The following is a 17,272-nucleotide window of genomic DNA, read 5'->3' on the forward strand; positions in this document are numbered from 1 at the left end:
TTCTGAAGAAGTGATGGGGAGAGTGAAATGTTTTTTGGGACGTGATGGAGAAGAGTGAGATGTCCAGAAAAGTTAATGAAGGAAGGTGAGGAGAGGTGTTGGAGGAGAGTGAGATGTTTTGAGAAGGTGATGGAGGAGAGTGACATGTTTTGAAGAGGTGATGGAGGAGAGTGAAATGTTTTTGAGGACATGATGAAGGAGAGTGAGCTGTCCAGAAAAGTTAATGAAGGAAGGTGAGGGGAGGTGTTGGAGGAGAGTGAGATGTTTTGAGAAGGTGATGGAGGAGACTGAGATGTTCTGAAGAAGTGATGGCAGGAGAGTGAGATGTTTGAGATGTCCACAAAAGTTAATGAAGGAAGGTGAGGAGAGGTGATGGAGGAGAGTGAGATGTTCTGAGGAGCCATTGGAGGAAAGTGAAATGTTTTGAAGAGATAATGGAGGAGAGTGATGAGGTCCTGAGGAGAGTGAGATATTTCTGAGGAGATGATGGAGAGTTGTATGTGGCATAGACTATGAAGGAGTAGTCTGAATGAGTGCTACTTTTAAGATAAAACATACCTGTACACATTTCTTGCTCATCGTTTGGTTGAGGTGGTTCAGTGACAGGGATTTGAAACTGATTTAGTAAGAGAGAGAGGGATAAACTGGTTATCGCCTTATCAGCTAAGACTTGCCAGGGAACATAGCCTTTACCCAACCCCACCAATGCACGGCTAATTCAGCAGGTATTTTTAGCTTTTACTCTGTGTACCTTCTTAGTGGCTACATGCAGTTATGTCTAAGGACATTTTACTCTAATATCACTGTAGGTTCACAATGGGAAACTCAATGTGACTGTGCAATATTAATTCACCTTTCAATGCTGCAATGGTACAAAAAACAAGACTCTGACTTTTAAAGAAATAATTTTGTTTTATTCACATAACTTCAGCTTTACATCTGCAACATTCCTATATCACCATGCCACATATCCTCTTATATTTACAAATGTATTTATTTTATATTTATACAGTTTCATTACTGTGAGGAGTCCCTGCTGTCTGTGGGTCTAACTCCACCAAGTTATTTTACACTTTTGTTATACTACAATCACATCTCAGTTCTCTGTAGAGGCAGATGTGAAAATGAATGACAAATGATCAAACTTTACATTCAAAATCATTGTCAACAATGTTTTTCAGTTTATTTAATAAGAAAACCTATCTTGGCTTAATTTTACATTCAAAGAACTTCAGTAAACTAAAGGGCAGAGATAAAAAAGATTCAAGGTGACCTTACAGTTCTTCTGGATGGTTCTCGTCCATGAACAGCCTGGAGTTACTGTCCCGTTCTCTGGTCTCTGTCCTCATCCCAGGGCCTGCCTCCTCTACACTCTTAGCACCAACAACAGGGGGATAATGTGCTTTGTATAATCTAGCTTGTATACTCCTCAACAATCTGTGCATAGATAGATCAAATTAAAGTCTTATATACAGTACATACAACATGTTCACTGTAAATTTACAAAACTAATTGGAATTTGAATTTGAGAGCAAACACCGGCTCATTTAAAGCACTTTCAGTGAAGGACTGAGGGGTCTTCTCCAGATAACTCAAGAAGACACTCTTGTGTTGCTCTGGGAGGTTTGTACTCTGGCTCTCTAATAGCTCTTTTCAGGTAGTAAATGCACCGGAACTAACTGTAAACGGAAGTACCTTCACCGATGATATTCTTCTCAACTTTGCTTTCCATCAATGTTATTTGTGTCCATGTGTCTGCTGAGAACATGGGGAGTTGAAAGTGCGCTCAAAGCTGTGGCTGCTCACAGCATTACACAGGTGCCAGACTTCTGCCCATCGGGGTCTCCTCCTGCAGGCGCCTCTTTCCTGTTGGGGTCGTTGAGCTCGTCAAACAGTCCACTATCAATCATCTCCTTCTGCCACTGGATGGCCACAGCACCAGTGCCAAACTCTTTGAAGAACTTCTCATCATTGTTGTCAAAGGTCACTCCCTTGACGTCTGAGAACTCAGCAATGTCTCCTGTGTCTTTGGCGTACACAACATTGGGTTTGGGAACCCAGGGTGGAGTGATGAGGCCGGCTTCCAGGCGAGGGAAGTTGATGCTCTTGAACCATTCGTGCTTCCGAGGGTCCTCCATATTGTTCCTAAAGTCAAACAGAATAATATGCGTTAGTAAAGATTGTAAATGTAAAAACTGTTTATGAGTATTCGTGTATATCTTAAAGTCTGTTTGACTGTTCTAATTTATACTTTGGTAGAAATGACAGAAAATTGTGGGATAATACCTGTTGTAAACATAAACTATAGTTTTACGCCAATCAAGAAGCAATTTAAGAAAAAAACAAAGTTGACAAATTTCTTGAAAATTACAGGAAGTAGACTGTTCTATTTTAGAGATATTCCATATTGATCACATTATGGAAAACTGTATCCAAAAGTTAGACACAATTTGCGCACAAGAAACATTTTTTCCCCCTGATACTTTAAGCATTATTTCATTTAAATAAAGCTGTTTCTTATCATTTTATTTGTCAAATAATAATTTCTGTGACATTAGACGATTTTTTGCCCAGTGTATAAGATGGTTGCTAGGTAACAGTTCTGGAATTCCCTAGTGTGATGTCATGATTTGCAACCAGGAAGTACAATTATAAACCTAAAAAATTGCCAAAGTAGAAAGATTTTTTTATTTAGTAAAATAGTAAATATAATGATCTTAACTGTGTTTTCGTAAAATGAGTAGTTCACCCTGTCACGGGCACTTTAAATGTATTGCTTATGTATGCTTCCACTATATTATGACGTTTTTTGAGTGCCTTACTTAATGCCCAATCGTTCTTCCATTTTCTTCTTGAGGAATTGCTGAATGATGTCTTTGGTCACAGCATCAAAGCAGCGGTGCTCCCACTTTGGCTCCTCATTCAGGATTCGGCGCTGCACTTCCTCCTTCTCCACTTTCTGCTTCAGGCTTTCAGGGCCTTTGAATGGAGTGTAACCAGCCACCATCTCATAGATACTGCAGCCCAGGGCCCACCAGTCCACCGAGGTCCGGTATGGGGTCTTATTTAGCAGCTCAGGGGCCATGTAGGCTCCAGTACCAGCCTATAGAGAGAACCAAAAATCAATTAAAATGGCATTACATGGAGGATTCAGTCATATTGTGTTTGCCAAAAGGCATCAGTGGAAACTTTAGTGACCTCTGTACTTAGTCCCTACTACAGAAGTAATCATAGAATGCAGTGAAAAAATATAAGTCTAGGAAAACTGATTATTTTATAAGAAGCCTCAGCAAATTGTGTTTTTGATTATGTATTATGTGCCAAATGCAAAATAAATGTACAGAAACCCTATAATAAGCATTGGAGTTTAAACCAGTGTGTGTGGTAAAGGCATCTCTAGATGTCTGTGGAACCCCTCTTCAGAAACTCTTCCAACATTCCCTAGAGTGTTCTTTGCCCAGTCACCTTCCCTGTCCCCTGTCCATAAATGTGTGACCTCATCTGTCTCAGAGGACTTGGCTCTAAGCCTAATGCTGCTAAAGCCTACTACCTGTCAGGAGTCATGTGCGTACACTCAGAGTTGTACCAAGATTTGTGTAAAGGGTGTCTCCCTGACTCCTTAAGATGGGCACATCGCAGGTGATCTACTTGACAGTTATAATTTATCTATGTTTTTTTCACTCAAAACAACTGTTTTAATCTTGCAACTGGCATTAAGTCTTGGTTTAATTACATAATTGTGTATATAATTGAACATTCAGATTTGTTTTTTCATACTTGTGTCTGAAGTTTTGGGTACAAAAGCAAACCTAAAATATTCATTGTAAATTTTACTTGGTTGTGCCAATCTAATCAGAGACAGACTTGTGTAATGCCCACTAAGAGGATTAAAAGCAAAGCCAGCTCGGTTCCAGTCACTTTGGCTGCCGTAGGAGCATCGGCGTACGTTAATGAGCTTAGCAGACTTTCGTAGAGCCACAGCTTTGTTACTACAGATAGACCCGAGCTCCAACTATTACCAACTGTGACAATTTGGTGTACCTTTTGTAGCTTGTGTCGCTTTTATTTTGTAATTATTTCTAAGGAATAGTCTACATATCTAAAGGCTTAAATCTTTATCGTAGGTCAAGTTAACACTAATTGTTCCTATTGTCCCTATCTATTTTATATTCTGAAGTGTCTCTGGGGGCTAACTAATGCTCCATACACTCATTCAGAACCCTGGGTTGCTACTGTATTTAGAAAGACCCCTAACTGAATGAATATCTATAATCTATTGGTCCTAAAACACACTTAGCACTATGTAATGTACATAGAAATGCAACAGTCTTCAGGCTACCCCCTGATCCCTCTTCTAATTTAACCCCACTGAAATGTTTTTAGAGCAATATTCAGATTTACACTACTGTGGCAGAGACAGAAATGGCACCAACTACTGGGCAAGTCAAGCACTCAGTGTTTACCATCTTCTGCCATAACTCCATCAGTTTCATTAGGACAGAAATATATTATAAATATCACAATCAGCCAAGATAAACAATTAAACTGCAGTCGTATCAGGCAAAAGCTTAGGTAACCAATAACCACCTTAGTTCAAATACTTCATATGCCTTAGTAATATCCCATAACTTATCACAGGCCTGTCCTGATCCAACCATTGTGAAGAAATTTCAACTCATAACAGACAAGCAAAAGCACCAAATCTTCTGTAGGAAGCAGGAACCAAAACTTACATTAGACTTTGGTAAACTCACCATCTGACTGACGGTCTTTGTAGGACTGACTTCAATGGCCAGTCCCAGATCAGAGAGTCGACACTGGCCTTGGCTGTCGAGGAGGACATTTTCGGGCTTCATGTCTCGGTAAATGATATCCATTTCATGCAGATGCAGGATTCCACAGGTGATCTGTGCTGTGTAGTAGACCACACGCTTCATCTCAATGCCCTTATCCACGCCTTTGCCATCGTAGCCCAAGTTGTAAATGTGGTATCTGAGGTCTCCTCCATTCATCAGCGTCATGACTAGGCACAAGTGGGTCTTGCTGTCGTAAGCATAGGCCAGATTCACCAGAAACAGACTGTTGACCTTCTCCAAGATCTTCTTCTCAAGCAGAGCCATCTTCTCACCACCTTTCTTCTTCAGACGCTTTTTCTCCAGCTTCTTGCAGGCATACATCTGGCCTGTGTTTTTCACCTGGACAGCACATACCTAAAGGCAAACACAGTGTTTATTTAACAGTAATAGTGTCAGTGCACTTTTACTTTTAGTACTATCTTGGTATCTGTGATATACAAATGTATCTTCTTTTTTTTTATGGAGCAACTTGAATGTTTAGAAAACTTTCGGCACAAGGGGGCTTGCTTTGGGTCACCAGTGAACATGAATTTGTCATAGATTGTATATACTTATGTACGTATATATCATAACTATGAAATCAAAAATGCCATAACACTTAACAGTTTCTTTGTCTGGCTCAGGTGCTTGTGCAGAAAAAGAATCTCATCTATAAAGTAGGGCTGCAATTCATGATTATTTTGCTAATTGATTAATCTAGCAGCTATTTTTATTTTTTTTCAATTAATCATTTTATTAATTTAATCTCCTTTTCCTCTTACCTTTGGGAGCTTTCAGAATCTTACAGAATGCTGTTTGCTCCCAATGAGACTAAGTGAGTTTGATGAAGTTTTGAGCTGTTTCCATTTACATTTTAGTAAAAAGTTTTATAAATGAGAGTAACAGTGTCTGCTGTCAAAAATTTTTTTAAATTAAGTGCATGTATAAACAACTGGGGCCCAGGAGGGGAACCCACAACCCACTAAGGGGACATCAACCACATATGTGCAGCGTCTTGACTACTACACCACCGGTGAGCACCATGTGTGCCATTTTATTTCATGTGTGCCATTTCTGCAAAGTCTCCCATAGAGCTGTGCCAAAGTCAAATTGTGATCTGATCCTGTGATGAAGTGTTATTTTGATGATATCGTCATGTAGTCTTCTCTGTTTAATACAGCTCAAATACACTTTAACCAATCACAAGGAAGTGTGAACTTTCAGAAGCAGCAAACAGCTTTTTGGTGTAATGCCCACCCACTCATAGTTAACATAGTTCATGAGAACTTGGGTTAGGTTAAAGTATATATTGTTTAAATACAATATACACAATATATATTGAATATAATCAGTAACTTGTTCTCTATAAGTAATGACACTTATCCCTCTTAGCCCAGAGTATGTTTGCCCTCTCACATTTGAAAAGCCCTAAATATTACCTTAAGCTTGACACTGATATAGACCCAGTGGACCAATTTGACAAAGTAGCTTTACAAAGGCAGCCCCAGTTGACCTTTGACTTCTGTCTCTTCTTTAAGTCTGACTTCAATACTGCTACTTTGCTGCTGTCTGACACCACTGAATAATATTTAACTGTACATTTTTATAGCAGTTGTGTCCTCACAAAAATACAGACTGCAGTTTTTTTCAGGTAGTGTAACTTGTCCATTCAGTCCCAATAATAAGACATTAATTGATGCTAAAACTAGTACCAAAGCTAGATATTAATTTGAACAAGTGTTACTATAAAAGTCACATTCACAGGACAGAAATGAACCTTTCCTGAGCGGCTTTAGAATGATCTTGAGCTGTATCAGAACAAGTATAAGACACATAGACTAGTATACACCCATGGACCACTATGGAACATACCTGGGCCCCCTCTCACTCAAACGAGATAGACTTTCTTTAGGCACCCAGCTTGTATTTTGAAATCTACCAATAGTCCTTCTATTCTGTTATACTATCATGTCACTGTTACTATCACGTCACTACCCTAGGTGTGATGAGGCCTGTAATATTATGTTCAGTCTTACCTCTCCAAATCCACCTTTTCCCAGAGTCCTGAATTCGTAGAAGTATTTGTCGCTGATTGGCTGCTTCTCATATTCTTTCCACTGGAGGAACTTGTCAAAAAACGGACTGGCCTGATACTCTGTGAATGGCTTCTCTTTTAAAAACGCTCTTGTGCCTTCCTGGACTGGCCCCTTCATCACCTCTTCGAAGTTGGAATCTGTCACACCCTTACACTTCTCCAATGCATCACCGGTCAAAAAGGACAAGAAGGTCTTGGAGTCGGCTTTGGTGTACTTCTTCATAATATCTTGGCATGCTTTGGTTTTTGCAGCCCCTTCAGCCAGATCCCAGTCGTAAAGCTCGTCTAAGAAATCAGCAGCGGTCTTGAACTCGGGTTTACTGGCTAGGAAATCACGGAAGAATTTCTTGCCGATTGGTTGTCTTTCACAAATCATGACAAAGTCCTTGTCGATGCTGGTCCGCAGTGCCGTACATTGGTCAGATTTTGGCAGAGACAAACTTCGGCGGCGTCTTTTCATTTCTTTGTCATCTCCACCCTGGGCCTTTAGGTAGGCCGTGTTGGCCACCAGGTTATCGAGTCCCGCCATGTCACACATCTTGGCGGCTTTTTGGTTGGTCTCTCTCCCCTAAGAAACTGGAATGTTCAGTGGTTGTCCCACGGACGGTTGCCCCTGCCCCAGCGCTGGTGAGAGTGCAGGAGGCTCAGGGACTTCACCAGGCTACCTGCAAACCTAAGACATTGACACACCCTGTAATTACTCATTTAGAATTAAATACCAGGGAGGGATTTAGGCTTAACATCTTTGTGTAGGCTATTCAAGGATGCAGTGCACAGAAAGGGAATCGTAAACGGCTCTCTCCTAAGAGGCTTTCTAGCTTGCTATATTTATGCACAGTGCACTGCAATCACTCTCAGGCCGGGCCCTGTTGATGCAGACAGTAGGAGAATGAGAGCCACAGGGCTGCACTCATGTTTCTGAGATTTAAAGTGAACCCTGCTGAGGACATGTACCAGACCCAGTCTGAGAAATGTGTTCAAAGTTGAAAGACCTTTTGAGCTACTTATAACCTAAACATTTTATTGGTCATGTAGCACAGTAATTCCCAGAAGTACTTACTCTGAAAATATAATTCATCCAAATACTTTAAGTATCTCATCTCCTTGTTTCATTGCCCTACATACTGTACAAAAGAAGAACAGACATTTTGTGTTTGAAGTGAGTATTTACATTGTTCGTTTGCCAGTAATCAATCTTTGCTCTTCCTTCACAGAGCCTTAGGAGAAAAACATTTCACGTGCCGAGTTTCCTATAGGAATTTACGAAAGTTTAAACTATTGCAAAGCTTTTAATTTTCATTTCAGTGGAACACAACATACACCATGGTGACATGCAGGTGACGAACTCCCGACCAAAAAGATCACACAGAGTTAAAAATGAGGAATTCTGAAACAAACAAATTTGTACAGCATCAGTGCTAATTCCTCAAACTGTTGATGCTATGACCTAATCCTCAAAGGCACAAAGGCTCTGTGACAGTGGCCCTGTGACTTACTACAGACTGAACGCTCAAAGATCAACCAGCAACACTTCAGATTATATCACCCTCATTCTATTTTATTATCATTTTATTAGATTTTTTTATGTTGATATAGCTCTTTACTCAAAATAATATGGAACTGGTATTTGTCACTAAAAACAAATGATCATTCCTTATGCATTATTTACATGTATATAAAAAAATAACTTTAAAAAAAAAGTCACAAATTAAGAGTTGAATGGAGGCTAACCCCCTATGCAAGTAACTAGTGTCTTTTATCGCAGATGTTTTCAGCAAAAAATATAAAATAAAATAAATCAAGAAAGAAAACTATGGCGATATTTGAATAACTTAATGGTTTATAAAATTTCAAAAGTCTTGTGGTTATTTGTTACCACATAGCTGATTAGCTCACAGTAATTTTATTTTATTGTATTTTTCATTATTTTATTATTTATGGGAAAAATGAATGTGAAATTCTCATGGAATCTCAAAATGGGAGGTCACCGCCAAGCGCCGTAGCGTACACACTTGAGTGCTGAGTTCAGTGTTGTGCCATTCTATAAATATCAAATATGTCAAATGTCAATCATGTAAATGGATCACAGTGTCAGTAAAGCACTTAAGCTGCTGAGGGGATCAAAGGATGTTGTTGGTGTCTTCTTCAGGAGCCAAGATGGCGTTCAGGTTAGTCCAGTCACTAGGGCCCCAGTGGTTCTGTCCTACAGTCAATACCATGTACCTAGAGTTGTCAAAAGTATCAGAAATAGGACACCTACTTAAGTGAATATGTAATTTAGTTTCAGAATCCAAACTAGATACTCATTTGAGCAGGTATCAATGCAAACAAGCCACATTCACAACACAGAAATTAACCTTTCCTGAATATCTTTAGAATGATCTTTAGCTGCATCAGAACAGGTATAAGACACACAGACTAGTATAACACCCATGGACCACTATGGAACCTACTGGACCACAAAGCCACATGAGAATATAAAAGAAGTTACTGCTATTTAAGCTTGAAAATCACAGTCTGTTGTCTAAATAAAAAGTGTTTTTTTTGTTTTGTTTTGTTATCATTGTGGTATCGGAATCGATATTGAGTATTGAGTCTATTTCTTATTATCGAAACTGAGTTTGAAATTTTAGTATTGAGACAACATTACACGCAACTTTATCATCATTTTACTAAAGAAAATTTTCATTTTACTATAGAAAATGTATTTATACTTTTATGCAACATTTTAAATAAATAATGATGCTGCTTCCTCATTGTTTGTGACAAAAAATCGTATCATACACATAACTGTAAAAGACTATTAATTATTTGCATTATTCAGTTGATACATACAGTTTAAGAATAAAAAATAGTTCCAGACTCGATACTCAATACCAATACCCCGATGATAATAAAAAAAATGATTTTATTTAGTCCAGATAGGTTCCATAGTAATCCATGGTCATATACTAGTCTTATACTTGTTCTGATACAGCTCAAGATCATTCTAAAGCTTTTCAAGAAAGGTTCATTTTTGTCCTGTGGATGTGACTTTTCTAGTATTGGTACTTGCTCAAATGAGTATCTAATTTCGATACTAGTCTTAGTATGAGATTTTGACAAACCTAACTGTAACTATTATTTTGAGTATCAAACATCATTGAAGCCAGAGGCTTCAAATAACTAAATCGCAATTTCAACCATGTCAATTAGCACATCGCTAACACTGCATTTCTTTAATGTATTACCTAATGTACGAAGCCTAACCTGCTAACCGTGTAGTTTACATGTCCGACTATAGCTCTGGACTCTAAACAGACAGTTTAAAATAGCCAGGAGTGCATATAAGAGGAGTATTTATACATTGTCTCTTACACAAGTCTGAGATGGGGTGAGCACCACAGTGGCATTTACAACCTTTAATCTCATAAGTGCTCGCTCTCTCTCTTACTCTCTATACATCTATCTCTCTGTCTTCATTCACTTTCCCTCCCTTTTTCTCATTCACTCTCTCTCCCTCTCTCTTCTGTGACTGTGAGGTGACAGTGGCACAGGTATCTGTTCCAAATCCTCCGCTCCACCTGTCTCCAGATCAGGCAGCAGAGGACAGGAGCAGTGGACAGGAGCAGAGGACAGGAGCAGTGGACAGGAGCAGAGGACAGTAGTTGTGGACAGGAGCAGTGGACAGGAGCAGAGGACAGTAGTTGTGGACAGGAGCAGAGGACAGGAGCAGTGGACAGGAGCAGAGGACAGGAGCAGAGGACAGTAGTTGTGGACAGGAGCAGAGGACAGGAGCAGTGGACAGGAGCAGAGGACAGGAGCAGAGGACAGTAGTTGTGGACAGGAGCAGGGGACAGGAGCAGTGGACAGGAGCAGAGGACAGGAGCAGTGGACAGTTTGGACACCCCTGATATTGAAAGTGCAAGGTTCAAGATGTTTGAATTTCATTTATTTTAATTTCATTTTCTTTATCTGCTTTGAGTCAGTTAGAGTATTTTTTTAAATGAAACCACACCTGATATAAACATAGAACATCTTTATTAGTAACATCATTAAATATCAGTAAATGGCACCATGAGGATTAGTGCAACAACTTTTTAAGAAAACTCAAGACATAAAAATCACAAAATTTCACATTAGGCAGCAAACATTCTGTTGATCATTAGTAGATTTTAGTTTTTAGCACTGTTACGTCATAGGCAAAAAGTAGCAAACTAAATGGCCTCTAGGTCTGTAGACTCTGCGGGGCCATCTTCACTCTTTTTTATGTATGATTTATTTAAAGATTTTCCAGAATATATACAAAACAGAACAGATTACAAAGAAAGGTGCAGTATCCAAGGCTAATATCAGAGAAAAGAACAGTTTTCAATGTACACACCTTAAACATATATACACCCAGCCAACAAATGGTTAACACAGAAAAGTGCCTATCCCCTCCCCCCTCAAAACAAACCCCTTAAAAAAACAGACAGAATATGTGCTACTAAAACACTTAGCAGTTAGATCAACCATTTGATATCCATATATATATATCCATATATCCATATATTCAAATAAAAGGCAGTTCATGGGGTTATCTCCAGTGTCAAAGAAATGACATAATCCAGAAAAGGTAACCAGACTTCAGTAAATTTAGAGTCAGAGCCTTTGAGAGAGTGCCTTATTTTCTCCAGTTTCATAAAAGAAAGTGCATCTTTTATCCATTGAGAGTGGGTGGGTGGGTGAGGGTCTTTCCAGCGCATCAGGATGGACCGCCTAGCCAACAATGTAAGAAAGAGAACAAGATTAACAAAACAGGGTGACAGGGAGTGATTGGCTGGAAGAATCCCAAAAAGAGCAGTCAATGGGGACCGCCAAACTCCAGCATTGCAAATAATAGAAAGAGAGTCAAAAATAGTGTCCCAATATGTGGATAAGGCAGGGCAGATCAGAAACATGTGAGTGAGATTGGCTGGTCCTAGATTGCATTTTACACAGTTGGGGTTGGTGCCAGGGAAGATTCGGGCAAGCCTACTCTTAGACCAGTGCACTCTATGGACCACTTTACACTGAATGATACAATGCCAAGTACAAATTGAAGAGGAATGAATACGTTTGAGAACGGACCTCCACTGTTCATCATCGATCTCCACCTCGAGCTCCTCAGACCAAGCCACACGGAGATGATCAGATGTGACATCAAGAGAGGAAAATAACAAGCTATATATTTTGGCAACTGCACCTTTCAGAGACGGCTTGATTTCCATAACAGTATCGAGGACAGTAGCATCAGGAATACTAGGAGAGCAAGGAAAGTGTCTGCCAATAAAGTTTCGGGCCTGTAGAAACCTAAAGAAATGGGTATTGGGCAGATTAAAGTTTGAGGATAGTTGGGCAAAAGAGGCCAAACCCCAAGAGGGTATGTAGTGTCAGCTGGATTGACTGGGAGAAGTTCGCTTTTATTCAAGTTTAATTTATAACTTGAAATCTCCCCAAATTCCTTAAGCAAAGTCAGAACTGGGGGCATAGAGATATCTGTGTTTGAGACAAAAAGCAACAGGTCATCAGCATATAAAGCTACTTTGTGAACCAAACCACCCCTCATGATGCCATGCACAGAACTGGATCTGATGGCAGCTGCAAGCGGCTCTATAGCTATTGCGAACAAGAGAGGAGACAGGGGGCAGCCCTGACGGGTTCCGTGGCCTAAAGTGAAATATTCAGAAAAATTATTGTTAGTGCGAACACGAGCCATGGGAGAGGCATACAATAATTTGATCCAAGATACGAACTTGTTGCCAAAACCAAAGCGTTTCAAGGTGTAGAATAAATAAAGCCATTCTACCCGGTCGAAAGCCTTTTCGGCGTCCATGGAGATAACTATTTCAGGGGTGTCACATGTCGATAGGGAGTATAAAATGTCCATTAAGCGCCTGACATTGTGATATGAATGTCTGGTCTTAATGAACCCTGTCTGGTTCAGGACTAATTACTGTAGGCATTATTGACTCCATGCGTTTCGCCAACATTTTCGCTAGAACTTTAACATCCGCACATAACAATGAGATAGTTCTTCTCCCGCGGGCCTCACAGATGATCAGGTCTTTCACCTGGAATCGGTGGAGACGGAGGATCACAGGACGCAGTTTGGCTCCCAGTGCAGGTTTAGCGCCAGCGGTCCGATGAGCACGGTCAATCTCCGGTGGAGTAGGGAGCACGTTTTCATCAAAAACCTCTGCCAGACGTTGAGAGAAGAAAGCGGTTGGGCGAGGACCCTCTATGTTCTCTGGTAAGCCAACAATGCGAATGTTTTGGCGCCTACTGCGTCCCTCCAGATCCGCCACTTTCTCCCTAAGCGAGTGGTTGTCTTGTTGCAAAGTACGACACTTATCCTCCACATAAGTTAGGCATTGTTCAAACGAATCTGCATTCTCCTCCAGTGATCTGACACGGACCCCATGCTCCTTAATAGAAGCTTCAACACCGTCCAGTTTCGAGTCGAGAGATTGGAACGAGGCCTTGAACTCCAAAGAGAGAGTCTCTCTGTGTCCTTCCAAGAGCGTTGTAATGTCCTGTAGAGTTAAGCTAGCGCTAGCTGAGCTAGCCGCGCCAACCCTGTCTTTTTCAGCTTGTTTACCATTGGATTTTGTTTACCCTTGGATTTTGACTGCGCAAGGAGAGTCAGAGTGGCAACAGAAAAAAGTTAGGAATCAACAGGCCCAGAGATAAGAGGGAATTGCAAGGTTCAAAAGATGCAAATAATTAAACTAATGCGGCAGCATGCGAGCGTGTGTCTACTACTCTCGCTCCATAACCTGGAAGTCGCCATCTTCACTCTTTATTTCTGCTTTGTTGCTTTGAGCCAGTTGGACCTCTTCCAGATCCTTGAAGAAGTTCTCCAGTGAACCTTTGGGCCCGTCATCTGAGCTGAGGGAAAGGTCAGTGTAGGAACCGGAGAAGCTATTATCAGAGTCCAAGCTGAGAGTATTGCTGGACCTCTGCTCAGAAGGACTGATGCTGGACTTCTCAGGTTTGGGGCTAGAGCTCTTGTCTTCAGGGGACGTCTCAGATGTTGCAGTTTGGAGTTCCCGTTCCTCCTCTTCCAGTGCTTCTTGGAGTTTCACCCGGTGGCGGTGGATGAGCAGTTGCAGTTGGATTTTGTTGGTGAAGAAAATGCGCCTCCAGCCGATGTCTCTGGCCAGAGCCACCACCTCGTCCGGCAGAGTGCTACACCGCTGCTGCACTGCGTTCTCCCAATACTCCTCTGATTGGCACAGCTGGAAAAAATATAGTAGTTTGATACATAGGCCTGTCATAAAAATCACTATATCGTGTTATCGTTCACCGCATTGTTAAGGTGTTTTGTATAGAAGTATTTCTTCATAATTGGGAAAAAAATTATCCTTAATCAAATCAAGTATTTAGCCTCTGCTCGACATATTTATTTAATACAACTTCTTTACGGTGCAACAGCGGCCATACAGTGTGAGTACCACAGGGAGAGAAAAGCGTGCGTAACAGAAATCACATCCTGTCTACAAAATAAAACAATTCTTTTTACACAGAGAGTAAGAGCGCTGCTTTTATGAACAATACTCAACACACATGATAGATGTAACAGTAATTTGGGGGGTCAGTATTTATCATGGGTACTTTTTCTTTGTAATAGTGGGGAACTTTTGTTTTTTTTTCTTTTCTACAATGAGGGTTGAATAAATAACCTTTTTTTTTAAAATAATATACATAGTTAGATTTTTTGGGGGGATAATTCTACTTTAGGGTTATTGTGTTAGACAGAAGCATACATTAGTTTCAGTATTATTGTTTATCATCTATATTTTCTTCAGCAATATATCAAACTTCAAAATGTGTTATTGTGACCTATTGATATAGCTAAATCTCAAATTATATTCCAGACAATATAATCCCCTCAGGTTGCGTAAATTGGAGCCAGATATTCAATATTGTACTGGTGGAATTGGTTCAAAAAGGAAAAACATTTTAAAATATGGCTGTTCATTTACGCCCATGGAAACCCGTTACTTCAATTGGTTCTCAAACTTTTTACACCATTTATTTATTTATTTGATTGAGTAATTGATTGAACAGGGACAGTGGCCATACACATTAATACACATTTCTGTAAATACACCAGCTAAATTCTAACAGTAGTCCCCAGGCAAGGTGTAAAAGGATAAAAAAAAAAGTTATAAAAGTTAAGAAGCCACATAAAAGCAAGGTGAAACATATAACAGCATACACAGGATAAGCACAGACATGCACAAGCGGCAGCACAAAAGCAGCACAAAGAAATGACATGTGCCAACATAAGACCATATTTGGCTTTCCGAGTATTAGATATAAACTCCCACTAAATCAAGCATACATTGGGGTTAAACTATGTAAAGCTGGATTAATTAAATTCAATGATTAAATGAACTGTATGTAGCCTGCTTTATTTAATCACAAGTGAACCTGGGTTGCCAGTGCATAAACCTGCCTTTGAGGTTTTCCTAGTACATGGGCGAGACTTCTTAGACAGTTTTTTCACATTCATGGTTAGAACTCACCTTCCAGAATTGTCGTGAAGTGCGTAGGAGCTGTCCCACATCCTCCAGCTCCAGAAAGCCCAGGATGTGGAGGAGCAGAGCATCGGACAGATGCTCCAGGTAGTTAAAATGACCTTGGCACAGAGTCTTGGCGTGGTCCAACACATCCTGTCCAAACACTGTAGTGATTTCCCCTGGAGAAGAGAACAATTTGGCTTTGACTCATTTACATTTACTCAAGTACATAAACTTGAGTAAGTTATGAATAAAATAGTACTTCTCTGAGTAGTCTTCTTACACTATACGTTTACCCCTACTTGAGTAGTATATTTGTGAACATTTGTGTTTCTTGCACCACTTTTCAAATATATATTGTGGAACATTCCAGGCAAAAAAGACATTGTTATAGACGCATGCAGTGATGGGAATACTTGAAAATGTATTTAGTTACAGAAATACTGTACTGTACAATACTGTAAAAATACATTAAAATGTATTTTGTAACAAATTCTGATACATGGTCCACTCACAGTACTGTATTCTGAATACTTTGAATGCTTTTACACTGAGTTACATTTAAATTATAGAGTAAAAATGCAACGTAGGATTAAAAACAGCTTTATATTTGTTTCAGTGTTTGCATTTTCTTTTCACAAATTAGAGAAGGAAACATCACACATACACTCACCACAAGAGTAGTGTTTTGTTTTTGTTTTTTTTCTCTCTAATATCTTGCGGTTTGAAGCCTAAATTGTGTGATCACGTACTGCCAAATATTCCTTTGATTTTAGAAAAGTAACTGTATTCTGAATACCACCAAATGAAATGAAATAGTAGCTGTACTGGAATACAGGTACTCTAAATTTGTATTCAGAACACATATTCTCTGTACATGTACTCAGTTACTTCCCAACACTGGAGGCATGTAAACCCACCACCAGAACAAAAGCATAGTGCACCTTTAAAGTATGAAGGTATATACTGTAATAACTAATAAAATGTATTGACATTACTAGTAAAAGCTCAAATGGCTCGTGTCTCTTACCCTGTAACTGTTTGTCTTCTAACATCTCCTGGTGGGACAGCTTAACTTCTCCAGGCCCCGCGAGCCGGTCCACAGCTCTGAGAGAGATCTTCCACCATCTCCAGATTACCTGCAAGTGTCCAGCAACAAGTGGTCTTCATTTGGAGAAAAAAAAAATCTAATTGTTTTTTTTCTGACAAGCATTGTGATTACGTTTGCAATTTATATTTTAATAAAAGTATTCTGCTTTGGTATTTATTATTGCACAGGAACAAACTTAACTCGTGCAAACATTTTATAAGCTGTATAATTTTATTTGCAGTGTTGACTAAATTAAGTAGAAAAATGCTATTAATCCAAAGCTATCGTTAATGTGTGACGTCAGTAACGGCTAACTAATGCGCCAACGAACTAATTAAAAAGTATATATACATTAGCTCTAATAATTGAATATAACGTACGTGGATGTAAAGTAGGTTCAGTGATTACCGCACTTACCTCAGATTTAGTTATGGTTAAGTAACAATAAGTCCTATTTGGCGCCGGAGCCATCCCGGATGTTTCAAACAGTGGGTCTTTCAGGAGCGACGCCATGTTGAAGTTTAGTCGTTACCATGGCAACAGGGCGGATTTAACACGAAACTACTAAGATTTACAGCTTTGAGTTTGGGTCAGAAGTTATTCAACCATGTGGAGTAAACTAAAGAGTATAATTTTAGTATCAGAAGTCTTTTTTCTTCTCGTTTTTGCCCAATGTAGCACGTTGCCTTATGTTGTACTATAAATAATCACTTTGTTCAGTATT

At 39.7% G+C, this 17,272-nt stretch overlaps 2 protein-coding genes across 2 annotated transcripts; both read right to left on the reverse strand.

Moving 5' to 3' along the window:
- Positions 1–1,652: 1,652 nt before the first annotated feature.
- On the reverse strand, positions 1,653–7,551 carry grk7a (G protein-coupled receptor kinase 7a). Its single transcript, XM_033983104.2, has 4 exons — positions 6,872–7,551; positions 4,755–5,210; positions 2,823–3,103; positions 1,653–2,145 (listed from the first exon to the last, which is right to left on the reverse strand). The coding sequence occupies exons 1-4, from the start codon at positions 7,466–7,468 to the stop codon at positions 1,803–1,805; spliced, it is 1,677 nt and encodes a 558-aa protein (XP_033838995.1). The 5' UTR covers positions 7,469–7,551; the 3' UTR covers positions 1,653–1,802.
- fbxo36b (F-box protein 36b) lies at positions 7,516–17,061 on the reverse strand. Its single transcript, XM_055228619.1, has 7 exons — positions 16,966–17,061; positions 16,489–16,597; positions 15,465–15,637; positions 13,710–14,171; positions 13,549–13,561; positions 12,986–13,444; positions 7,516–7,595 (listed from the first exon to the last, which is right to left on the reverse strand). Exons 1-7 carry the CDS (start codon positions 17,059–17,061, stop codon positions 7,516–7,518), a joined length of 1,392 nt encoding a protein of 463 aa, XP_055084594.1.
- Between the last annotated feature and the right edge of the window lie 211 nt (positions 17,062–17,272).

This window comes from Periophthalmus magnuspinnatus, chromosome 17 (genome assembly GCF_009829125.3).
Source record: "Periophthalmus magnuspinnatus isolate fPerMag1 chromosome 17, fPerMag1.2.pri, whole genome shotgun sequence".
In the NCBI taxonomy this organism is placed as follows: Eukaryota; Metazoa; Chordata; class Actinopteri; order Gobiiformes; family Gobiidae; genus Periophthalmus; species Periophthalmus magnuspinnatus.

Excerpts from the sequence above, each read along its gene's own strand:
- grk7a (XM_033983104.2), bottom strand. The coding sequence starts at position 7,468 with ATGTGTGACATGGCGGGACTCGATAACCTGGTGGCCAACACGGCCTAC. Across the intron at positions 3,104-4,754 it reads CAAAGACCGTCAGTCAGATG|GCTGGTACTGGAGCCTACAT; the intron begins GTGAGTTTACCA and ends TTCTCTCTATAG. Across the intron at positions 2,146-2,822 it reads GAAGAACGATTGGGCATTAA|GAACAATATGGAGGACCCTC; the intron begins GTAAGGCACTCA and ends GTTTGACTTTAG.
- fbxo36b (XM_055228619.1), bottom strand. The coding sequence starts at position 17,061 with ATGGCGTCGCTCCTGAAAGACCCACTGTTTGAAACATCCGGGATGGCT. Across the intron at positions 15,638-16,488 it reads AGAAGACAAACAGTTACAGG|GGGAAATCACTACAGTGTTT; the intron begins GTAAGAGACACG and ends TCTCTTCTCCAG. Across the intron at positions 14,172-15,464 it reads CTTCACGACAATTCTGGAAG|CTGTGCCAATCAGAGGAGTA; the intron begins GTGAGTTCTAAC and ends TATTTTTTCCAG.